Here is a 26,511-nt window from a genome sequence, read left to right on the forward strand (position 1 = left end):
GCTTCCTAATATAACAATACGCTAATGGCTAGGATTAGATTGCGTAAGATTAGTGTAAGAGGTTCGACCTGATCGAAGTAAATCTTTGAAGACTTCTACTTAAAGTTGATTATAGTGAAGGCACCTGCTGTGTGAACCACTGAAGGCTGCAAAGGTTGGCTGGCTTATTGTTAAGTTCACAGAATTTGTTGTTATTATTGTTGTTGTTATGGTATTGTGATCTGAAACGTACGGTGAAAGGAGGAGGCCACTCTACCCACATTATTTCATGTATGATACTTGTCTCCCTTGTTCTAATCAATATTTTACGAGAGAAAGAAAAATCAGAGAGCAATGACACCTTTATGCCCGTCGCAACAGGTTGTTTACAATCAGTCTTCCCCCATATAAACACACAGCAACAACTTTAGTAAATCGGCATGAACACACTGCTTACATTTTTTTTCAATATGACAGTGGTGGTTGGTGAAAGATTTTATACATCTACTACCAACCTTCAAGAAATACACAGATGATGATAATGATGTGATGATGATGGATAAATACATTTATATACCGACACTCTCCAGCATCAGCCGGACTTAACAACAACAATTTCGCACTTGTATAGCGCGGTCTCCGTCAAGAAGACGAGCTCAGTGCGCTGTACCCTTGTATCAAGTATCCTGGAGGTATCCTGTTTGGTCCGATGAAGAAACAAGAGGAAGATGGGGGCAGTGATGTGGCACAACAACAACAAAGTGCTGCAATAACCAGTTCCTTAGGAAGAATATAGAAAGGACATCAGGTGAAGATCGGGCAAACAATAAGATGTACGAGACAAGTCATCTGCAACAGGGAGATCACTCCAGCCTAAACACAATCGTTTGTTGTTCAATCGTTTTATCAAGGGATGTAAACAAGATGAAGCAGGGCTGGAGCATTACATCATTGAAACAAGTGTTTACACACCGCTATCTGGATGCACAACAACTGTTGGAAGGATTGCTACAAATCACGGACCTCGAAGGGACTGACAGGATATGGAGACCGTTAGTCAACGACAACTTCGATCACATGATGTCCTTTCAAAAGGAAAGAAAAAAAAAAGACAGAAAGCCAGTACAGTCCAGCACACCAGATGAACTAAAGGAGGATGTAAATCCACAAGTTGATGATAAAAAAAAAAAACCCAGAGCACTGGAACTTTGTAAACATCGCTGCCATGGTCTTATCTTTTATTATCACGTAGTCGCGAATTCTTTGTCAAGGGACCATTCAATGCACCTTTTCTTATTTTGAATAGCTTTCGTCAAAATCCGGGTAGATGGTGGGAAGATTTTTGTAAATACAAGAACCTGAGATCATTTACACAAGTGGAAAGTCTTCTGCTTGGTGAATGTGCTTACGGGGGGGTTGGGGAAACCTAACAAACCCAAACAAACAAAACAAAAAACAACCCCAAGACATGTTTACCCATCGACCCTTATAGTTCACGCCAGATAGCATCTTTCTTTTGCTAAGGTATCAAAAGGACCTCAACCTTTGCCCTTCTATGTATTTTCTTTCTTTGTTTATTTCGCATCTTCCCGGATCTTCCCTCGAGGGGTCCCCCCCCCTCTCCAAAAAAAGAAAGTCCTCTCCCCTTAAAAAAAAAAAAGAAGAAAAGTATCATCCTCTTCCTTGCACCACCAAACAATCTAAACAAATTGTCCTCCGCGAGGGTACAGGCCGGGACAGATGATTTCTTGTAAGGCGACTAAATCGCCTACATCTGAGCTCGGATGGTACCTCGCTCTCCCGTCGCACGAGATAAACAAGTTGGTACCTGATTGTTTTTCTCGCTGTTGGGCATCTGATTGTATGGTAATGATGTCACTATACGGTTACACACACACACGCGAAACCCTAGGGACTCCAGCTCGGGGCATCCAGTGATCTCAACGCTTGTCAGGGGAAGGGGTCGGACAGGGAGGGGGAAGGGTTGGAGGGTTAGGGAGAAGACAATTAGGCAACGTGGAGGGAACATGCACAAGCTCCGCAGACCTCAAGCGCGTGGACAGAATCAAGTTTCTCGTGAGAACTCGAGTGCAAGCACCGTCAGATAAAAAACCAATTCGCCGTACTAGGCTGCCCCAAGCCCTGAGTGTCATGGCGGTCACGTCTAGTCACGCAGTCTTGGCGGTCACGGCTAGCCAATGAGGAATCACCGACGAACCGTTATCGTCGTTGGCCACTTTCATGGCTGGTCCCAAGCTGTTTCCCAACAGGGTCTCCCTTGCCACCCAGCCACCCCGTCACCCAATTGGAGCAGCGTCTTGTCCACTCAGGGTTGGTGACAGAAGCAGTCGGGTGTGTCCAACCTGCTTCTGTCCACTCCTGGGAGAGTGAAGGGGGGCATAGAGATGACAGTGGTGACAGGCCTTACGACCTTTCTGGATACGGTGTCGCTGCGACTGTAGCGTACTCTACAAACGACAGGCACGTGAGAACATAAATACACGCCTTCCGGTAGTAGTTGTGCTCTCTCTGTCTCTCTCTCTCGTCCAATGCTACTTTGTACTTTCTGCGACGAGGTGTGGCTTGACCTTGATGACGACACTGAGGACAGCGTGTCACCACGCGCGCGCGGCGAGTGCCCGTGTTTATTTTCGTGAGATCAGCCAGCGTCGTGACAGCGTGGCCAGCGTGCTCCACTGTGTCTGCGGTGCGACCACCACGAGCTAGGACGACGACCGACGTGAACAGGACACTCACTCACTCATCGCCGTTCACCTCCCCCCCGAACCTTTTCCCCCCCATCATCAACGCTTCTCCACTCGACAGCGGCGGGGACTACTTATTTTCAACCCCTCACCCCACTTCCCACCGTTCTGGCCTCTCTCTCTCTACAAACAACGTCCTCAACTCTGCTTGACGAAACATTCGCCGACGTACGCACCACCACCACCAGTCGCTGCACAGCATCAAGGGCAGAACGAGGGACTCCGCGCTAGCTCAGCTGAGCGCAAGCCACGCTGTTGACTGTTTAATGTTCTGAGTTGAGGACCTCCAACCTCTCTCTCTCCCCCGTTCCCTCCAACCACACAAACAACAATTTGGTGTCTCGCTCGGTGACGTGAGTCAGCTTTATTTAAAAAAAAAAAAAAAGACGAGCAACAGGAAGAGAATGAACAAGCCGTGGGAATGTGGAGCGTGATACACAGGTGTGAACTCCAACAGCGACTCTCCACACACATACTCGGAGCGGCTGCATCGGACAGGTGTACTGCTAAGGTTACCATACCTACATTAACTTCAATAACAGTGCGATGACGTAAGGCTTGTCCAGGTGTGATATTCTGCTGATGCTACTTTCTCAACAAGCTTCCTGAATGAGGTAGGGTGTTGTTTTTATTTTCGTTTTTATTTTTAACTGCCGGAGCTCACTTATTGCCTGAATCTTCGGTGTACGTGCGCTGTATTGTGTGCGTGTGTGTGTGTCACGAATTAAACTTCCTGCACGGCTGGTTTCTTGTCGCCGACAGGAGACTAATAGTCATCGCCGTTCTCTCTGCACCACGCTGGAGTCATCGCACGCTTCCTTGTCGAGGTTTTGTCACATCCCTGCCCCAAGTGCCGTAGCAGCCGTGGGCAAGGGAAGAAATGTGTCTAATAAAGCAGGAAGGACAGACGACTGAGGAAGGAAACACGGAAATGCACCGTCAGGTTCGCGTCGTCTGCTCCGCTCGTAGTCTCGTCACTGAAGCATGAGGACGATTCTTTCCTTCACTCCTTCACTGCTCGTCCTACTCCCAACAACCTCTGCCCACGCGCCACCAAATAGTGCATGATCAGGTTACTATGGGATATACTTTAGCTTTTGACCGCATTTTGTTTCATGCAAAGTGCAAATAACTCCAGGCATTTGTGTACCGCGTGCCTCCATCCTCCCATCCCATCTCCCCCAGCACGTGGGGTCACGTGTATAACTAGGAAGATTCGTTGGTGAGAGATGTTATTCTCTTCGACAATGTCTCCGCTGAGTTAGGATGAGCATTTTATTGTACCCAGAACTAATTTTAAGTGATCACTGTGTATATAACAGAGCAGCAGTGAAGTTCGTTTGGAATTTTCTTTCTTGTTTTGTTCGCTGTCATCGGGTTTGGGATTCAGGTGTCGCGCGATTGTTATGTTTTGAGTTATTTCTCCAAGGGTTGTGCTTCTCACATGGCTGTAAGAAATTTCGGAGACGTTTTCTAAATATTAAACATTAAGGTTAGACTAGACTAAGGTATGGTCCCAGCGTTAAGTGCTCTGCTTCCTGAAACTAATTGTTTTCATCCACTCTCTCACTTGTATGTATGACAGAGAGAGAGAGAAAGAAAGATGTGTAGGCGTTGCATCTTGAACAACCAATTTTAAAAAGTCATTTTTAAAACTGAAATCTGTTATTTGATTTTCTTTTCTTAACAATTTTAGCTTTGTCATAATAACGGTTGCACTGACCTACAAACATGGCAGTCGTTTCTAATTAAGCAGAGCAAGGCGTGCCACTCACAGAAGTAACTCGCCCAAGAAAGGGAAACAGTTTGTCCAGCTCAGGATACTGCATGTTGTTCGCTTCTGACTGCTGTTTGCCTTCAGCCTTTTCTTACCAAAAATATTACTTGCTGTATTGCCATTAACATTTTGCATGTCCTTTGACCCTTCTTTTAAAGAAAAATTCAAACGATTCCCTGAAAATTATAGGAAATCATTGTATAGAAACACAAAATGAAAATGTTTTTATACCTGTGCTAGTAGTGTTAGCCTCGTAGGGAGGGTTACCTATACAGAATGACATCGTACACAAGCCGAATAATTTTACTTTTACAAAATCATAATTATTGAAAAAGTCTTTAGCTATCTTTTAACTCTTTTATGCTTCCATGTAGTAAGTGCGCTCTGAAGCGAAATAACCAACAAAAAAAAAATGTCTTTCACTTATTTATAAAAATTTCTTTTTCGTGCAGCTGAATAGTCTCGGCGCAGAAGCGGAGAACAGGACGTCAGTGTAAAGTGTAAACAAACAGTCGATCAAAAGAGACAGCCAATCACCAGTCAGCGCGGCTCAAGATCAAAGTGTGAAGTACGACCCTCGGCAAGATTCTTGTTTCGGGTTAAAGACCAAAAGGTCAGTCGCCCGGTCATGATGGAAGACTTCCTCCCTCTCGTCTCCAGCCTGGAGCGGGAGCAGCACACACTGCAGCGCCTCAACTCCGCGGGCGAGGAGAGTAACTCCAGTGGCGACGACGGCTTCGCCAGTCACAGTCCGTCCAGCAACATGAGTCTGGACAGCGTTGACGACATCGCCCTCGACTACTTCTTTCTCGCAGGGCCTGTCGGACGAGTGCATAAGTAGTGTCAACTTTGACGATTACATTTCCGCGTGTGTTAAGATCCAGAAGCAGCAGCCGCTGAGCAGCGATTTGAGCTCGTTGGAAAACGAAGACCTGTATCCTTTTCAACAACGACAGATGCTTCATCACCATCATCAGCAGTTACAACTGCAGCAGCAGATGCATCACCATCAACAGCAACAGCAACAGCAGCAGCAGCAACAACAACAACAGCAGCAGCCGAATTTTCTTCTGGTTCAGAAACAGGCTCATTATCATCCAAGCCCGCAGCATCCGCAACAGCAGCAGCAGCAGCAAATCCCGCAGGACCATTCTGACTATCACGACCATCAACACCAGGGCAGTCTGAGCAGGCTGGACCAGATCGCCTTCGCCTACTCAGGCAACATCCCCATCTCGCCAGTCACTGTCTGCAGCGCCTACAACGACGTCGACTTCCTGTCAGCCTTCGATTCCGGAAAGGACGTTGTCTTCGCCTCCAGCCCCGAATGCACGCAAGATGTCTTCAGCGACCTCGACACCATCGACCTCTTCAGCGGCGGTGAGCGGAGCAACGAGCTGGTGGTGTTGGGGTGGGCCTGGACCACCTCCTGGAGCCACAAGCGTGCAAGGTTGCATCTACGAGTACTACCAGCAACAACAATTGTAACAACAACAACAATAACAACAACAGCAGCGGCAGATCGCGAGTCCAAGACGTCAGCTGCAAGAGGGAAACGGGTCACGTGACTTACGCTCGGGATGCCAGTTCCAGTCCTCCAGTGTTCTCTGTGATGACCACCTCCACTTGCGGGGTTCGCGGCGGGAGTGTTGCCCGCGGGCCAGGAGGAGGCAGTTCCAGATCCCTCCTGACCAACATCAGCGTCCTCAACAGCGTGCCTGTCAAGGTCCGCTCCGCCAAGATCGCCTCCGCGGGATCCCCCTCCGCCTTCTCCTCCTCCTCTTCGCCTTCCTTCTCGCCTTTCCTCGCCCAGCTCGTCGCTGTCCACCTCTCCGTCGTGCAAAGACAAGGTGGACGACAAGATTTACCACTGCAACTACGCCGGCTGCAACAAGGTGTACAGCAAGAGCTCGCACCTGAAGGCGCACCTGCGCCGCCATACCGGCGAGAAGCCGTTCGTGTGCACGTGGAGCGGGTGCGACTGGAAGTTCTCGCGCTCCGACGAACTGGCGCGTCACAAACGCTCGCACTCGGGGGACAAGCCGTACCCGTGCAAAATCTGCGAGAAACGCTTCTCGCGCTCCGACCACCTGTCGAAACACCTGAAAGTCCACCGCAAGATCAGGTGACGAGAGTGACTCTAGCTGCTGGTCAACTGTTGTGGCGAAAGTCTCAACCGCTGACACTTGACTACTAAGCAATTGATTCCATCCATTACCGAGCCAGTTTTTTTTTTAATTATATAAAAAAAAAAAATAAGTCCAGCCATTCCATTGTTTGTAAATTGATGCTAACCGAACTTCATGGAGTCGTTGTCGTGTGTTTGCTTTTCATGGCTGCCAAAACACAGCATTTTCTATTTTGTTTTCATTTTAATGTAGATGAGTGTGAGTTTTTTTTTTATAAGCAGATAAAATTGAGAGAAAGGGGTTTGCTCCCTGTGGGGCTACTGTTTTATGCTTTGTCGACATGCATGCCTGATTTATTCGAGTATAACTTGACGACTGATGAAATGTTTTAACACGCACCATGTGCTCTCCAGGCCCAGGTTGTAAATATTGTAGAAGTTTGAGAGAAATGTTTCCATGTATGTTTGGAATCCGTCAGAAGTTTTCATCATGAATGGTATGGCTGTCAGTTCTAGACCAAGAAATCATGGAAATCGTTTGGTATTTTTTTTTTTTTTACAGAGGTACTGTCACAATTGTCACAGCAAATGATAGTCAGTAAATGAATATGAAATATTAAAATTGTGAGAAAACTTAAGCTGTTCTGAACTATCTCTTAAAAAACTTAAATCCTGCAAAATTCGCACATTTTTAAATGAAATATTTTGGGGAAACCTTGAAATACTATTTGTTCCTTTGGCTTAGTAAAGTTCCGAAGATGATGGTGATTACAAATAATTACTGAATTGTTTTATTCTGTGCCAGTTACTCATATTTGTCAATGATTTCTCTGTGATAAGTTGTCGGTAATCCATGCGTGTCGCAGCGACTGAAATGGTTTGGGAGTCTTTAGCGTAAAATCTGGCAAAGTTTTCATTCCTTTTCTTAAAAAAAAACAAATAAAAAAAAAATAAATAAATAAAACCACCAAAACCAAACAATTAATGGAGCTTGTCGTCATTAGCACGGTTTTATCTTTAATTCTGTGCATTTCAAGAAGGCTGGGACAAAATGGCAAATCGTGTACAGACATCTTATCTGTGTATACATAAAATATTGAAATACTTTGTATTGTGTGTACTTAGCTCTCCTCCGCTTGTCGAGGGGACATCACTACTGCACGCCTCACAGCTTCCAGACTGTTGATAACTCGTGCACCTGTGACTGCCCCCCTCTCCTCTCTACCTTCCCCTCCTGTTGTACAGGTGGTGAGTAAAGCTGCACAGTCTACCTGCAGACCTCTTGTCAGTATTCATGCGCTTCACTGGTCACCATAGCAACAAGTGCCGCTCCAGCAAAGTGACTTCTGAGAGAAAAAATGTTTAAAATTAACTCCTCCGGTAATGACTATTTTGTTTGTTTATTTTCTGCGTGTGAAAAACGTGGTGATCTCAGAGCTGGCCTTCACGTGTCTGTTCATGACCCGACAAAGACATCAAAGCGCCGACAGGTGGAGCTAATTGGGATCATCCTTACTCGGACAATGAAAGAAGTGCAGGTGTTTGTGCCGCTCTTGTAACCAGGCAACGATGTTACAGTTATCACTACCACACCGTTGCATGGCAAGGAGTTTTTTCTATGGTTTTTGCATAGCATTCCCTTCGACGAAAAAAATTGTACGTATTGTTTGGAAATGCGAATGTTTCTTGAATGTTTTTGTTAATTATTACCTGTTCATTATCTTATGATAATGCGATTGTGGTGAGTATAAATGTACTCAGTGACCTAGTGAGTTGTTATGTTGTCATATACTGTTACTTTGACTGAAGATTTGATGCAGTGGGATTATACATCTCGTTTGGTGTCAGACTACCAGAGCAGCGAATTAGGAAATTACTTTCCCAATTCTTCTTTGTCATGAAATCACTGATTTACGAAGCTTCTGACTTACAACCCATGATCCAATGCTAGACATAAGATGTCCTGTATGATGGCAGCTCAACGGTTATGGCTCTTCATGGTTCACTCCATCTCTTCATGTCATAACATTTTCACTCGGATGACATTCCAGTTGTTTTAAACCGGATCATCAGCTGCAAATCGCCGCCATTTGTGTCAGAAATACAAACTTTGCAAAAAATCTTTCTCGTTTCTAATTTATTCCTTGAACCTTTAACAATCCATCCTAATTTAAAGAAAGGAAAACACTGATAGCTGAGACATAACCGCGAACGTTCGAGAAGGAAGACCTGTCTTATCTTTCAATCACAGATGCGGAACGTGCGATAGTGACTGGTTGAGCATTTTCAGGAGGGTTTTATGGGCTCTCCTATTATCATTGGCCAATTTTAGTTTATAGAACTAACGATAGAACACGCTTAGCAACCCAACTAAAGTGTATTGTATTTTTTATGAGAAGCTTATCGCCGCTAGTTTGATGATTATGTCCAAAGCAGATAAGAAGTAGATGTGTCTTCATACACCTGTGTGATGAAGAAAAGAGAAACGAAAGGGAAGAAAGGCCGTGTGCGGTGGGTAGGGGGAGAAGAATGACTTTTCAAAGACTTTGTTTTCAGGTGCGCTGACTAACATTGTTTCCAACTAATGAGCTTAGTATCCAGCAGTGTGTCAGTTTCTAAGAGACTTAAATAGTGATATAAGAAAAATTTGACACTGAGATGCGAGAAGGCTTGAGTCTAATCTTAGTGCAGACCGTCCGCCTGTACATTGCTTACAATGCCGCAGTATGCGGGTTTCCATTGATTGGACGGTATAATTAGGAGACATGTAACCACCGTTCTCTCATTCTGCAAGTGTCCTTGTCGAAAAAGAAGCAGAGTGCAGTATACGTATACTGTGAATGTACACGTTTAAACTCTCTTTTCTCATTCCTCTTGTTATCAGCCTCTTCCGAGCTAATTATCGATAAAGGACATGTGATTGTTAGCGCGTACACCGGAGGAAAGGGAACTTGGGAATCGCGTTCACTAGTCTACACTGGAGTTACTGTCCTTCATCTCTACTCACGTGATACAGATAAACTGATGGCCTGTCATCCATGTTGTCGCTATTGAAACAGCGCCGCTGTTGTTACGGATGAACTTGTGACCTTAGCTTCTTGGGGACAAATATTTCAGATAAACCCCTTGATTGTTGAGCACCGTAACTGTTTATCTTTAATTTGCAAGAGTTTCAAGCAGAGTTTCTATATTTCATGTACAAATCGCGTTTATTTCGTAGCCTCACAAATTCTTTCCTTCAATTTTAATTAAGCTAAAAATAAAAGTGTTTCGTTTCCACCCTATTATAGCTTTGAGTTAACATTCATTGTTAATCACACCTCAGTCCTTATAGAACAAGCTTCTGCTGTGAAATCTGCATAATAGGAAAGGTAAACTACCTGTTTGTATGAGAGTTCACGACCTTCCACAGGTGTCTGAAATTCTTGTTCGTTCACACCTACCCCGAACCTTCTCCCCGTCTCTTCCCCTTGCATCAGCAGTGTACCTGTCGTCCCCAAACTCGCACTATCCTTGTCTTTCTCTTCTAATCTTCTTCGCCAAAGTTTGAATACTGTCCATTGCGCAACCTCTCTATATCAGTGCATGTTTTGAAAACATTCTCAACTGTCATGGACTCCCCTGTAACCCGGCCTCTCTCCGTTAATCTTTAATCTGCGTTCATCTCTAATCAGGCGACTCACCTACGTAGGTGTACTTATCGACCGAGCGCACTCCAAGCGTATCATCGACTGCGGACTCTGTGTTTGCCAGGTAGCAAATGAGATTATTCAGGGATTTTCGACGATAGCCCGCTTTCGTCGATCACGACGATGACCCCAATGGCAGGCCGTATTGTCTCGTCAAGTGTCCAGATATATATTCACATGTGATCAGAGCTGGGTGTACAGATAAACCGGGTACCCCGTGATCGCAAGGCCTTTTGCAGGTGTGATAATAATTCAGGTATCGGCGAGGCAGGCAGATAGATAACCGGGTGTCGCGGCCATAGGATCAGTACACGTGGAGAACTTTTCGGGAATTGACCAATTATCTACATAAAATCTGAAAATTTTAACATTTAAATTATTTTATTACTAACTGATTTAATTATATGCAGCTTGCGAAATTCTAGTGTGAGAAGTTCTATAGCGATGGTGTTCACACCCAGTTTGCGAAGTTGATAGTCTTAGCTTAGGAAACTTTTACTGATATATTTAAATAATTATACTAACATTATGCAATGTTGTCACAACTGTAAAATAAGTATTAACATACCGAGAGTTTACACCACGTCGTTTTTGTATATTTTGAGAGATGTTATTATTAATTAGTTTGCGTTAGTGACATATGTAAATAAAGCTGACAAACAACTCATTTATTTTGTGAGGTTTAACGCAGAAAATTAAATAACATGTAAATTCTGTGGCGATAAACAGTCGTCGTTAGAAAGACAGAACCTCGACCTTTGCCCCAATATCATAAGTAACAGAGAGAGAGAGAAAGTACTATGAATTAACTATAAATAGCCGAGAACAATCGGAAATATTTTCACCTGTGGTGGATAAATAAGCTCATTGGAGATGAAGACACAACGGGGAGAATTTTTTTAAATCGATGAATAGGTTCGGCGTTAGAGTTTTATTCTGTTTTGTAAAAAGTAATCGCTGGGTTTAAATGATGTAATATAACAATAGAGGTCTCTATTGGTATTAAACTCCCCTCAACCTAACTGAAAATAGCTTTACACAGTCGTCTGGTCTGCAGCTCCAGAAGTCATAGCATCTCCAGCATCCCATCCCATGACAACACGACGGTCATCCAAGCAGCGTCCATAGCAACCATAGCACAGTCTTGCTACCGGCGGTCATCAGAGTTCATTGGTAACTGCCACTAATCAGAGTCCATAGCAACCTACTATTTTTTGTTATCAGCATCTATTGCAACACTAGTAACTGCCATTAATCGGCGTAAATAACAATCGTTGGGAACTGTTGCCATTCAGCCTTGTCTCCTATCTTATGTTTATTTGTCCTCCGAACTCTTTCTGTTCCTCCTGAAGCTCGATTCTGGAAGTGAACTGAACTCTTGTTCTGAGGCACAGAATCAGACACAAATATTCTAATGTTACAATACCGACAAAAGTTTCACTTCAATGTTAAAATATAAGATTTCTGTAAACATGTTTACATTCTGAAGCAAGTCTTGATGACCACTTGTGCGTGCGTGTGGAAGGTTCATGCGTGCGAGCGTGAGTGATCAAATGTTGTCATGACAATGTTGCCAACTTCCAATGTCTGTATTCTGAAGGCGGCTCTGTCTGAAGACATGCAATCTGGCATGAGATGCCAAGTGTAAGCACGGTGCCCAGTATTCTGCTTTATGTGACTGTGGAGTGAGCGGAGTTGTGACACAGTGCCTTACACCAGCTCTGCAAATACTATTTTCTCTTGCCGAACGATGTGTGAAGAATTCCTGAAAGTTAATATTTTACAAAGTTTTTTATGAAAATAAAGAAATGAAATGATTGCTGTGTATTTACTGGTTTTATGAATGAGCAAGACTTCTGGTTTTTTTTTGTGGTGAAATTTTTAAAATTTCAAGACACTCATGACATTGAAAACAACTTTTTCTCTGACACCCTCTCATGATCCCTCCCGGAAAGAAAAACATGGGATTTAACATACAAGTCTATAACTGTGATAAAAAAAAAAAAAACAAAAACCAAAAAAACAAACAAAAAAAAAAACAAAAAAAAAAAACAAAAAACAAAGCAAAAAAAAAAAAAAAAAAAAAATACAACAAAAAAAAGAAAAAAAAAAAAAAAAAAAAAAACGGATCTTGCAAATCACAAAATCTTAAATTTTCCTTAGTTTCATCGCACAAAAGTCTCCCGTGAGGCTGGGGACACGTACACACATGCACACAGTCTCTCTCACACACAAATGCTTCCTATCTTATTTTGTACTCGGCAATGCACTCCAAAAGAAGGTTACTTGTCCCCTTTTTTGCGTACAGGGCATCCGCCGTTCCCTCCAACAACAGTCACGTACGAGGTCACGTGCGAGGTCACGTTCGATCTATTCTCCCCTCCCCCCAGCAACCCTCCCACACTGTTGCCCTGCGTCCTTGTGACATCTCTTCCATCCACCTTCCTCCTCCCCACCCTCAGCCACACTTATCCTTTCATTCATAACAAGGAACCGCATCCGCCAGTCCGGGGTCTCCGTCACCAAATGACATTTGACCTTTGACTTTTACTCTGCAGCTGAGATGTCCGTACCATCCTCTCCAAGGTCACGCTTTGCTTCTTTTTAAGCTTTTCTTCTCACTGTGACCAATCGAAGCTCTTTGACAGGCTCGTCTTCACACACAACAAACTGTCTGCAGCCCGCAAATGCCTGTCATAGCTCGAGTTGTATTTTTCTTGTCACAATTCCTTTACCTCAGTCCCGGATGTACGTCAGAAGTTGACGTATGCGCGCGCGGACACACACACACACATTGAAATTAAAGTTGTTAGTTCAAAAACTGTGCTCTTACCTTTCTGAGACCAGCAAAGTGTTTTGACACAGTCCACAAGTCCATGTATATCAAAACAGTGAAGAACATTTATGAATGGAGTTGTCGGGTAGAAGCCGTAGGTACACCAGGAATCTGGGTACGGGTACCACCAAACTGTGTCCTGGCTGACCTGAAATGCCCTCGTGTGTGAGGGAACGTGCTTTGGACTTTATACTCACAGGATCAGTGGTGTGAAAACTCGCCAACTCACCATGAAACCTGGCTCGTTCTCGAGCAGCCAAGACAATAGAAACTGGGAACTAGTCCAAGAATGTCCAGTTTGCCTTCCGTTATAGAGGTCAGAAAAAGCTGACATCGGGAAACAAATATGGTAAACGGCCGCAATCCTCTCTCATTTTCTCTCCCTTCTTCGTTCTCTTTAATTGGGACAAAAGAAGCTTTCAAAATTCTGATGGAGTTTATTTAAAAAAAATAGTGAATAGGAAACCTAATTGCAAGATATTGTTTCTCCAAATTTGGGCTTTGTATACCTCATCTCAAACTGAACTTGATTCAGTCACGAAAAGAACAAAAAATATAAAATATAATTCTATGTCCGGACTGCAATGTTGACGACAATCATTATTTTCATCGTTGTGTCATTATATGTCATTCTTATATGTCAGTACTTAAGCAGTCCATGCCAGCTAACGGTCTGTAAACATTTGCCGTTTGTCGTCTTTCGCAACGGTATCCAGGCAACGGAAACAGTAATTGAGGTAAAAGTCTTCCGTCTCATTGTGACCGCGCTGTGTCGCTACCGTCGGCATCCCTTCCGGTCTGAAATCAGCTGAGTAATGTCCCCTTTCCCTCCCTCTGTGTCTGTCTCTCTTCTCTCTCACACACACACATACACATACACATCCCTCATTTCCGGAGTCAGACTTTAGGTCCGTTAGCACCATAAAGAGGGCAGAACAGATGCTCTCAAAAAAAAAACAACCTCTAATGACAGTACTAAGTATACCCATTATATGTTTGTCTGCTGATGTTACTGCAATGGTGATGGGTTCTCTCTCTTTTTTCACAACACACATATTTCCTAGAGTTCGACTTTAGGTCACCATAAAGAGGGCAGAACAGATGCTCCTGACAAAAAAACTAATGACAGGACTAAGTATACCCATTACCTAGGGTCCACTGCTGTTACACACACAGGTGTCCCTCCTGTAGTCAATGGAAACCAGAGAAGTAATGAGTTTAGCTTGGTATACTCTGATATTAGAAACTTTATAATGAAAACTTATTCACTGCGTTGCTTCATTCGATCTCATTTTCATCTAAGCTTCATAGCTGTTAGGTTAGAATTAATATGTGTAAATAAAATAATCAGAATGGATGGTTTCTTGTGTGTTTGTTTGGCTTTCACACGATGTTTTAACATGTACCCTTCAAAGGATTTGTCCCACATACGATCAAGACCTCGAAGCTGCTGTCGACATCTCTCTCTTTCTCTCTCTTTCTCTCTCTCTCTCACACATTCACCTAAAAGCTGTATACACCTTGAAATAAAAAGAATATAATGAAGATAAAGTGAAGGACAGTCCAAACAAGGTATTCTTAGAATAAATATTTCTTTAAATTCATTCATCCGTGCTTCTCAGCTTTTGGTTGAACAGAAGGCGAGGAAACTGAATAGGGAAGGACCTTCTGGCCATGTTGGCATATCAAATAGGTCTTTCACATGAGCAGACGTCTGTTATCAAGTGCACTGCAGGACGAGGTAGGGAGTGAAATATATATATGTGTGTGTGTGTGAGAGAGAATTCTGTATGCGCGTGCCGGTGTGTGTATATATATATATGTTAGCATGCATGAGTTTATACATTTACATGTGCATGCATGAGAGGGTGTATATGAGCGGAGAAAAAGACAGATGGCATCTGCACCTTAGTCCTGGTCTCTGTTGAACACCAGACAACAGCTTTGTGTCCTTGGCGTGAAATGAAGCCGGCGTCAGCAAAACACATCCTCTTCCTACAGTGGCAGAAGGTGAGTATGTCGCAAACATACAGTCAGGCCACGAACTTGTATTATTGGACTGATTTTTTCCCTGTTAACTACTAAAACGAGGCAGGTTTTTTTTCTTTGGACCTCTTTCTCAGTTCCCACGATTCTGCTAAAAGCACCCCGCAAGCGAGGCTTACTATGTTTCTGGTCCATATTCAAATACTCGTTCGTTTTGTAGGAAAAAAAATCAAAGAACTAAGCCATTTAATTAGTGATTTCATTAAACGGTTACATAAGTTTAAAATATATTCCCACTAAAGTAGTCGATTGAAAAGATGAAACTTGAGAATAATCAAATAGTAAAAATAGAAATTTGCTTTAATGTTCATATTATTTATACTAAAGCTATAAAAAAAAGAAAAAGAGAGAGATGTTCCTGGACGCCCCTCGATTCTGGACAACCGCACTACCTCAACCCCCTTCTGCACACCACCCCCTTCTTTACTTCTCCATGTCCAATTTTTTCGAGGTTTGTTATCGTTCTTTCTTCTTCTTCTATTCCTCCTTTGTACTTCAAAAAAATCTTTTCTCTTTTCGCTCTCTTTGGAGATAGCATTTCCACAGGACCTCGAACTACAGATAAAATATTTATAACAGCGTCCTGAGATCGTCAACTGTATACGGGAGTCCAAACACTGAAGCAGGGTGAGTAACTCTCACAAATTGTTACCTGGCCTAACGTATACCAGTGTCACCTGCCGCCACTGACCTGTATCGGAGTAGGTCAATCCTACCACAAAGCAAACATAATCGCTCTAGTAAAGTTGCTCGCGAGAGTCGACGAGCAGCAACCAATGTCCTGTCCATCTTCTGCCCAGAGCCACTGAAGCGATGCCGGCTTCTGACACGATGACGACCACCGCCTGCAGTTGTTGTCGAGGTTCGCATCTCGGGGCTTGTGACCAGAGAGCTTTTGTGTGTCGAGGGAGGGGATAGGTGTGGGAGGGAGAATGGGAGGCAAGAGGAGATCTCGTGGTCGCAATCAACGTTCCCTGCCGAGCGCAAGAATGAAATGTCGCTAAAAGGTTACGTCACGCCAGGCTGCTGACAATGTCATGACAAAGTCCGCTCTCGCCGCTCCTGACATTTCCCTTCCTTTGGTGACAGACGCACGGGGTGGACTCATTTTGTTCACTTCAGAGATGAACTAGAGGCTCTTCTTCCTCCAGATGGATGTAGAACCAAGTACAAGCGTTAGTGCAATGGGTTACTAACAGGATAAACTCTGACCTCCAGTGCTGTGTTGTGGCGCTTTGTGACATGTTGGTGTCATGGAGTGTACCTGTATACAGACACGAACGGTGTGTCCATACAGGGATGTCCATTCAAGCCCACTAACGCTCACATTGAAGCACGACAACGCGCATACAAGCAGTCCAACACGCACAAACACGCCAACGCGCTTACAAACACGATGCATAGATTTCCAACTTTTAAAAAAAAATGACTTTCAATTTGTGCTTACAAGTAGTTTTAGAATTAAGATTGCACAGTCTTATGTTTTTCATGCACTACTTGTCCTGTGACACGTTCTGTTTTCACTTTTTTTGTAATTGAGCAACTTCCCATGTTCTAATTGTTCATTCGGATGAATAAAGTTGGTCATTTGCCATGTCAAAGTATAACTCGAAGTATGTGTCTACAGCAACACGTTGAATAAAATGCTACATTGTCGGTAACATAAAAGAACTTATTTGAAGCTTGCCGCAAGCTTTACTTTGTTAAAAAGAAAGCCTGGGATAAAATTGTCGGTGTTCGCAGAAATTCTTTGAACGCCCGACCAGCAACAAATCAGAATTGCCCGGATCTCGCGATCCTGCTGAATGGGCTCTGCCGTAGACACCCACCCGGAATATGTCATGTAGGCTGACCATCCAGTCATGAGTGATTTTATTGCACAGAAAAGTCTGGTAAACACACAGAAACAAATTCTTAGATGAAGTTTCAGATGTTTGCTGGCGAAGAAAGTGAGTTTAAAAAATTGTGGTCTTCCCATCGTCGTCCTCATTGAAGTCTACAACTTGTCTTGCATTTCACTCAAGAGAATCAATGTAATTCAATAACAATACCAATAACAGTGTCGAAGAATTGGCTTTGGGTGTTGAAGCGAGAAGATGGACGATTGTTATTGTATCGCACCTTGCAACACTGTAAGGACAAGCAGTCTATACCAGTCTGGACCCTGATCCCTTAGTGTCTTAGGGGTCCTGGAGCTCCAGTCACACGCCAACAACAACACCCCACACTCGTCGACACAAAAGTCAGCCCCGTTCACCACCCCGTTCACCACCCCTTTGACCAGCTCGTGCACCGCCAGGTTCAATGACCAGGACCCTCTTTCACAATTAAGCAACTTTCATGGCTTCATTCGCAGGGGCACGAGAATACCCAGGTCCTCTACCAGAGGCAAACTGCGAACTTTGGCAGAAAATGAAAGCCAGTTACAAAAGTTACAGCAGACGACTAAGTACCAACCTGTGTTTGTAGAGGGGAGGATTAGGGGGGCGTGTTTTTCTTCCGACCTTTAAGAAAATTCTCAATCAGCAGATCTCAGAGCGGATAATGTAGGTTTTATTTCCAGATATAAGCCAAAATTCTTTCTTTTCATGCTCGCGCGTCTGAAGTTTTATCTCTTGAAGAAATCTGTCTACAGTGATTGCTCGATACTGAAACCTGTTTCCTTCCTAGGCAAGATAGTGTCTTGGTATCTGTCAGATTCTTCCACAATGGAGGAGAAGTAAAAGTAATATCCTCCCATTTCATGATTTCCACGATAAAGATGTAAATGCTGAACTGTGGGAGAAATCCAGACATAAGGACTGTAAATGGTAGCAGACAGAGTGACAAGCAGACAGGCAGAAAGAAAGGATAGTGAAAAAAAGAAATTTGAAACGAGGCACCTGCAACGACTGGGTTCGTAGTACAAGTGCAACTGTGACAGGCTTCAAAGACTTGTCCAGGTGGGTCTGACGAAGCTGTTGCAGTTTGTGATGAGATGAGTGGCAGCAGACAAAGACAGTAGGAGCAAACTGGACTGTTTACTAGTGGCTTTACAATCAAGATCATTGTGACCGCCTAATTGCCGGTCAGTCATGCGTGGATCGGTAGGTAGGCGTTGATCTTGAGGATAAGCCACTAAAGCCGTCGCCAGACGTTGTGTTCCTTCCTCGACTTCCGAGAAAATTGGTCTGGCAGATGGTTCACGTGGAGGTGGACAGACTGTGTGGCAGACATGGAGTCTGGAGCTCAGGGACGGATCAAAGCGACCCCCTAACAAAGACCCAACCGTCCTGATCACAGTTTGTTCATTTAAGCTGGTTATATAACCGTGGTGATCCCCGTGAAGCAGCAGCGACCAGAGTCAGGGGAGGCAGGGGTGGGAGAAACAAAACAAAACACGACATAAAAATAAACACTACGACTGGTTTCCTAGTACTCAAGCACAGGAGTATGAAAATGGAAAACTTGTTGATCGGTTTAAAGGAATTTGTCACTTAATCGAATGGTCTCTCTGTCCTGGGATCAGTCAGTCAGTCATCTTCACATCTCACCGACTCTAACTCGGTAGACGACTGCCGTCTAGCCCATTCCTTAAGAAGATCACAAGGATGGAGGTGGGGGACCTTGACCACTGTTTCCCTTGTTCCCATGTGAAAATATTTCCCTTTCATTTCACCTGCCGTAGCAGTTACGATGAAGACACGCCTAACGACCTGTAATCCTTTCGCCGTTGCCCAAGTCCACAACAGTGGGACTCGAACACCGCTGAACCTTTGGCCAAAGGCTTGATTGGGTCTGTTTGGGGCTCTGGTGGTGGATTAGTCACGGGTGCTTGTTTATGTCTCCTACCCACCCCTGTCCCCGTGACAGTTGAGGTTTCTAGCCAAGCCGAGATCCTTGTTGACCAGTTCTGTGTTAAATGTGGACCGTCCATGCGATGTCGGAATTAAATTTTCTCTTTACCACTGCAGCCTTCTTCTTTCTCTCAACGTCCCTCCGTCTGTCGCGGAGGGAGCTTTGAAGTCAACACCTGAGCGAGTTCACAGGTTCTCGTGCTAGTGTCAGTTCAGACCTCGGGTAGGTCTGTATACCAGTAGCCATGGTGTCATCATTGTTCCGTAACAGCGGCGCGGCATTTCACCCGCGTGATCTCCTGTATCAAAACAACATGGAAAGTCTCAAACAAACTGAGAAATCAAGGGGAAAATGGAGCAATATCTCCAACACACCCACTCCCAATCACCATCTACCTGTTAAAACTTTAAGGTCTTTGATGTCAGTCACGTTCAGGACAATGATAACTTGATAACGATAGCCACATAACTGTGAGTGATGAAGGTTTGTTCGGGTAGCCCTCGTCAATAAGGTTTATTAGCATTAGTAGGAACGATTGTTGTGACCACCGGAACTGTATTCTACCTTTCCCACGCCTGCTTCACATGAAGGACTTTTCGGATTCTTGAAACCACAACCGTCCCCTGATGTTTGTTTGTAATTATTGCCTCTGGCTGAGTGTCAACCTCGACAACCATTCAGCCAGGTGAAGAACCTCTGGCGAAGGACCCACCTCAGGGGACTCAGCATACAGGTAAAATGTCATCCTGCCCTACCCCACCTGATGGGTCACACCAACAGGTTTCAAGGGTCTGAAATAGGTTCAACAGTTACCAAACAATATACATTAAACATCTTTTCATATACTGTTGGTAATATTCATTTCAGACACAAGTCGGAGTTTGAGAATACGCTGTATATACACATGCAATAAAATTTGATCATAATTTATTTTTGGTTTATATTTGAAGCAAGTGTTCCTTGCTCAGAGAAGAAGAGACCTTGTAGAATAAAAACAGAGCTTGACCCATACGTATGACCTTAGCGCGCACTCAGGGGGTCAGTTAGTGGGGTCACAACATCATGATAAGCAATGACATTCTGTGGAGTGACTAGTAAGTCCCACTGTGAAGAAAAATACACGAACTACACAAACTATTGTTTTTATTGAATTCATAGAGTTCAGCTATATAGAGGTAAACTCAATGCGGTTTGCACAAGATTGTAAACAAACTGACAATTCAACAAAGAATCACAAAACGAAGAAGCACAAACAACCCTAGCAGCATCGGAAACCATAAGCTCAAGGGGTCCACCAAGTTTGTCTTGATCCGACTGTGATACAGGGGGTCAATCTATCGCAATGCTTGACTCGTCTTGCATGCCGCTGTCAGCGCATGCGCACATAAGCCAAGCTCCACGCTCGCCGAGGCGAAAACAGAGTGTGGGAGATCATGCCCACATATAGGGTCGTGACCCCTAACAATGGCAATGACTCTTCGCCATGGCATGCTACATACGACCACATGCGTGCAGGCAAAGCCGCCATTTTCAAATGTGTGAGTCTACACTTTTCCCAACAGAAAAGCTTCTCAAGGCGGTCAATTTCTATACTGATACATGTGTTCGACGCTTCGATAACAGTACGTATAATTTTTATACTCTATATTAACATAGTTATTGAGATTTTAACTACAGAAATGTCCAAATTTAATGCAGAATATCATTCTAAGAGAAAAAAGATTAAGAGTACACATTAACGCAATAAATGCACAAGTTTTCCAGACAGAGGTAGAAAATCGTGCTCAGCAGTTCTGAACGCTTGCATTGATAATTCTTTAGCCGTTAGCAATGGAGAGAATTTGGAGCTGTCAGAATTTCCTCAAATTGCGATTACGAAAGTGGAACGTAACAGAGCTTCGACAGTTCCGTCTGTTTACTGGTACGATAGCGTTAAAATGCCAGGTTTCTTCGGGCAGTATAATATTTTTTTCTCTTATTTATTGTGTGGTTTGTTTTTTTTTTTGTCTTGCAAGTCCTGGGCTGTGTGTGAACTATGCTGATTATTAGGCTCATAACCTTTCATGTTTATTTGTTCAAGAAGCAGTGTTTGTATGGTAAAGGATTTTTGGTGTAAAATGTACTTGCTTTGTCACATATTGCTGATAATGTTGACAGATTTGGTCCTTTGGACTCTTAACTCTGCTCTCAATTTTATATTTTTTTAGGCTAGCTTAAACGACTTTTTTCAAACACCAAACTTTCCACTGCAGCAGCTAATTAAGAAATATTTGTCAAAGAGCAGCATAAGGATTGTGTTCCCAGTGTGTGAACCAAAAAAAAAAACTTATATAGATAGCCCATTGACAACTGATTGTGACTGGAAGTATCATTTCAGACAACTTTAATGGTCTTTTTTCAACAACAAATCATAATAACTGCATAATGGTCAATAATTATTTTACTGTTATTCTAGATAGCTGGCTGCTGGCATTTTAAGATGAAAGTGGTCACAGGGTGTGCAACTTCCCACTACAATCTATTGAACCAGATGCAAGCTTCATTAATTAGAGCTATAAAGCTGATTCCTCATGTCCTATGCTTCCAGTTCTCCTGCACAAGTCATTAAGTAAGTGCAATTTACTTTTTGATTCATAATATTCATAATCCTTGTGCAGAAAGAAAATTTATGAAGCATGTGACCATTAATGGTCAAAATGACTTCTATGTTATTGTGTGCTGCAGATTTAAGGAAGGAGAAAAAGATAATACCTGAACTGTTTTGAACACAGTCATTACACCACAGATAGTGTAGCTTTTGTTGTGATGCTGCACTATAAGAGTGTGTTATTATTATACTTTTGATCTTGATTTGTGAAATCTTATTTGCCTTCTATATTTATTTCCATGCAGGTAACTACCAAGAATCTAGCTGAATCTGCAAGGGACAAAAATGTCGGAGGTGGAGAGTGATGACAAAAATGCTCCCACTCAACCAAAAAGGATACGGATAACTCCGATTAGATTTCGGTCTGTTTTCATTTCCTCTGCTTAATTTTAGGGAATTTTTTTTGGTGGACATCATGTAGGGACACAAGGCTGTGTCCTCTTTCTGGTAAAATAGCATACAGTGATAAACAAGTTTTGTACAATAACAATAAAATGTTCTTTAAAAAAATTTTAACAACCTATCAGCAGCTGACAGTTTTAAATGTACTAAGCTGAAAAAAGTTTATGCAAATGTATTCATTTGACACAGGGATGCACAGCTAACAGCGAAGGAGAGAAGGATGCCGAGGAATCACTATATGCTGACCATTCAGTTATGCAGCAATGTCCACCACCATTGCCATACTCTTTGCCACTAGTGGTTGGCACCATCTCAAGGGTGTCCCCAAGTAGCAGCTTTCAAAAAAAGGACTGTTTCACCTTTGCCTTCACACCCCCAGCGCCTTCCGATTCCATTGTCTGGTTTTCAGCCTGCCAGCATAAAGACCCATAACCCCTTGGAAGGTAATTTAAAGCCATTTTGTTTATAATCATTTTAGCTTTTTTTCTTCTTACCCTTGGCCAAGAGTTATGAACAGTGCTTTTATGAGTTAAACTGGAAGCGGAAAATCCCAGCCTTTTGCCATAGTGAAAAAATTTGAAACAAATATGGATCACATATCAGATAGATATGACAAATGGTAAAGATTAACCAAAATTAATGGTATTTTCCAGGCATTGTGAACTATAGCAAAGCTAGAAAAGATCATTATTTTACATGTTTTCTGCTATTGTGTTCTTAGGTTAGAACTAAACTAGAGAAAGTTGGGATGCAACAACTGTCTCTTCTGGAAGAGATGAAGAATGATACAAACAACCTTAAAAGGATGTTTACATGGATGGAGGAACAAGAACAGGAAAGGCAAATGACACGGGAAATCTGCCAGAGGGGTTCCAGTCTCGCTTAACAATCAGCAGAAGATGTAGAGAGTCTTGAGGGAGATATGAAGACAGACCCATAAAAAAGGACATGCTTGGTATGTGCTTTATTCTGATTTGTTAGTAGGAGGAGTCAAATCTTTTTATCTGATTCCCTTTAAAGGTTTCCATACCATACCATTCATTGTATAAAAACTAATGACATGTTGCAGTACTAAAAAGTAATAAAGGCATTGTTATGGTGGCATTGATTAGAGCAGATAGTAAATTTTCTGTACCCACTTTTGCTTGGTTGTATGAAACTTCCTGAATTGTTGCTGTCTTTTTTTTTGGGGGGGGTGTCTTTAAATACTAGTTGTCATAACAGGTATTATAATGTTGCCCACTGCAATTTTTTTTTAAATGATGTGTATTTATTTTTGTCTGTTTTCAGGAATGCCATTCGGTGATGCGTCGGGCTTCACATTAAAGCATGTAGTGAGGGGCATTCTATCTGTGCTATTTTCAACTGAGTTGGCCTGATCTTACAACTTCAATGGGACTCAAGAACCACCCCTTCATTTACAAACAGTTCAGGGTAAGGATTTAAATATTTGACTCTGTGTGTGTGTGTATACGGTACATTAATACATGCCTGTCATAAAATAGGACTGTTTGGATTGTTTCTTTATCTTTTAGTTATGAACCTTAACCTTTGACTCTGCTAGGTGCAGACAAGAATTTTCATGAGTCATAAAAAAAAAAAACATGACAGGAAGATAAATCAGGCCTGGAGAACTGTCCCTACCTCATTTTATTGTGATTGAATTACATTGCCAAAATAAAATATGGACACATGTTTACGCAATTTCTAGTGACTGTAGTCCTTTAATCAGCTGGTTAACACTGTGTAGAAAGGAATTAAAATGACAGTTTATAGACATCTTTACAGTTCCCATGTATTGGGATTGTTTTTGAAATTAGAATTTCCAGAGTTTTTCTGCCTATAGAAATTCTAACTGAAATTCAAATGCAGTTCCACTTGTAGTTCCTTTCTGTTTATAACGCTTTAAATTTTTATGCCACTTTACATATCAGTATAATTTGCTTGTACCTCTTTTTGTTTCACATTATATTCTGGATTTTAGGGTCAGTAACCTACAATTAAGTGATTACTTTTTATGCAGACCTCATATTCTTATATTTGTTCTATTTTAGATGCTGCAAGAAAAAGTTATCCTGAAAGCTACGGATGCTGACTTGCATGCATCAACTTGGTTAGCTGGTGCTAGGGATCAAGAGAATGGCAGAAGGGAAAGGGTTGAGCACAGCCTATACGTCAGTTAATTGTTCTGGGGTGGTGGACAAGTAAAGCTGTGCAACTTTCTACCTACAGTTGTAAAATTCTTGTACATAAACCTGCATATACTAAATCTGGATTTATATAATTATATAAAACTGTGCTGTGATTATTATTTACTCTAAACCATTAATTTATCAATGAGGATATTTTCACCCGATCCAATAAGAGATGTGTTGTGGTAAATTCAGAATCATTTATATGTTTACAGTTCTTTTCTAATACCTTCTAAAATTCTTGAACATAATTGTGTTTCAAACATGTGTTTGATGGTTTCCTTTTCTTAGTGATAAAGGTGCAATTTAAAATTTTAATCTGTTTTAAAAGATTGTAGTTAATACCATAAGCTGCAATCCAACCTAGAACCTTTTATAGTTAATTTCATGACTTTGATTTATTTTTAGAAATGTCTATTAAAGCATCACTCTTTTTTGACAGCAATTCAGTTCATACTTATCATTTGATATATTGTCATAGATCTTTGAACCTTTTCTTTGGGAAAATGTAATTAGTGTTAAGGAAACTGCAATTTAATTTTAATTGTTTTGTCAATGGATACATGGTTTTGCATCGTTCTACAACTTATAATTAAATAACGAATGTTGCATTAATATATCAAGAGGAAACATCTTTTATGTATGCAAACAGACAATGCTTTAAAAAAATTTTATATATTTTTAAAATTATTTTTTTTTATCAGTTGCTTTTATCCTTATTTATGATAACATTTTTACCTTGATAAATGATAAATTGTTTTATGTATACAAATGAGACAATGCTTTAAAAAAATTGTATATTTTTAACATTATTTTTTTATTAGTTTGCTTTTTATCCTTATTTGTGATAATATTTTTACCTTGATAAATGATAAATTGTTTATGTATACAAATGAGACAATGCTTTAAAAAAAATTTTATATTAAAAAAAAAATTTTTTTAGTTTGCTTTTTGTCCTTATTTTACCTCAATAAACGCCAATAAATAACAAATCATGTTTGTTTGTTTTTTATAACATTTTGCACTTTTGTGCACTCTTTTGCTGCCTTGTTATATATATATAATTATTGCAAAATACACAAATTATTAATCCATTTGATATTGGTATTTTTTTAGGAATTTTTGGCATGTCTTGATTTAGAAATATGTAAATCAGGATATGCCGAAATCCCTAAAAATACCAATAATCTGAAGATATAAATAGTGGGATATATAAAAAAAAAAAAGATGGACGTACCCATGAGCCATCAGGGTTGACTAGCGGTCACAAGGGGAGAGAAGCGTCCACGCTTGTTTCACAGGTAAAACCGACATGACCCCGTGTTACGGCCCGGTTTCACTTTCGCTATGGGTCGGACGCCATTTTGCCACATGGCCCCCGGATACTCAAGACATGTGCCCCACCTGTAGCCAATATTCCTTTGCTGCTGGGGAACAACAAATGGGTGACACAGTGACAAGGACGAAGATGAGTAGCTGGGGAATGACTGGAGTTGTGTGGATTAGAAAAGGGAGACTTTGAAGACTGACAAAGGCTTCGAATGGAAGACACGTGTTCAAAAAGGTAGGTACAGAAAAAGGGCCCTAGCAGCATCGGAAACCATAAGCTCAAGGGGTCCACCAAGTTTGTCTTGATCCGACTGTGATACAGGGGGTCAGTCTATCGCAATGCTTGACTCGTCTGGCTTGGCGCTGTCAGCGCATGCGCACATAAGCCAAGCTCCACGCTCGCCGAGGCGAAACCAGAGTGTGGGAGATCATGCCCACATATAGGGTCGTGACCCCTAACAATGGCAATGACTCTTCGCCATGGCGTGCTACATACGACCACATGCGTGCAGGCAAAGCCGCCATTTTTCAAATTTTGAGTCTACACTTTTCCCAACAGAAAAGCTTCTCAAGCGGCCAATTTCTATACTGATACATGTGTTCGACGCTTCGATAACAGTACGTATAATTTTTATACTCTATATTAACATAGTTATTTGAGATTTTAACTACAGAAATGTCCAAATTTAATGCAGAATATCATTCTAAGAGAAAAAAGATTAAGAGTACACATTAACGCAATAAATGCACAAGTTTTCCAGACAGAGGTAGAAATCGTGCTCAGCAGTTCTGAACGCTTGCATTTGATAATTCTTTAGCCGTTAGCAATGGAGAGAATTTGGAGCTGTCAGAATTTCCTCAAATTGCGATTACGAAAGTGGAAC

The 26,511-nt window shown here is 42.1% G+C and overlaps 1 protein-coding gene across 1 annotated transcript; it reads left to right on the forward strand.

The window, feature by feature from the left end:
- Window positions 1-1,633: 1,633 nt before the first annotated feature.
- On the forward strand, window positions 1,634-12,157 carry LOC112572170 (Krueppel-like factor 16). Its single transcript, XM_025251739.1, has 4 exons — window positions 1,634-3,358; window positions 4,974-5,358; window positions 5,624-5,901; window positions 6,211-12,157. Exons 2-4 carry the CDS (start codon window positions 5,150-5,152, stop codon window positions 6,648-6,650), a joined length of 927 nt encoding a protein of 308 aa, XP_025107524.1. The 5' UTR covers window positions 1,634-3,358; window positions 4,974-5,149; the 3' UTR covers window positions 6,651-12,157.
- The last annotated feature ends 14,354 nt before the right edge of the window (window positions 12,158-26,511 follow it).

The sequence above is a fragment of the Pomacea canaliculata genome, linkage group LG9 (genome assembly GCF_003073045.1).
Source record: "Pomacea canaliculata isolate SZHN2017 linkage group LG9, ASM307304v1, whole genome shotgun sequence".
In the NCBI taxonomy this organism is placed as follows: Eukaryota; Metazoa; Mollusca; class Gastropoda; order Architaenioglossa; family Ampullariidae; genus Pomacea; species Pomacea canaliculata.

What these genes read in the sequence shown, in the direction of transcription:
- LOC112572170 (XM_025251739.1), top strand. Translation starts at nt 5,150, where the DNA reads ATGATGGAAGACTTCCTCCCTCTCGTCTCCAGCCTGGAGCGGGAGCAG. An exon ending in CCTGTCGGACGAGTGCATAA is followed by an intron (nt 5,359 to 5,623) that starts GTAGTGTCAACT and finishes TTATCATCCAAG; the next exon opens with CCCGCAGCATCCGCAACAGC. An exon ending in CATCGACCTCTTCAGCGGCG is followed by an intron (nt 5,902 to 6,210) that starts GTGAGCGGAGCA and finishes CAGATCCCTCCT; the next exon opens with GACCAACATCAGCGTCCTCA.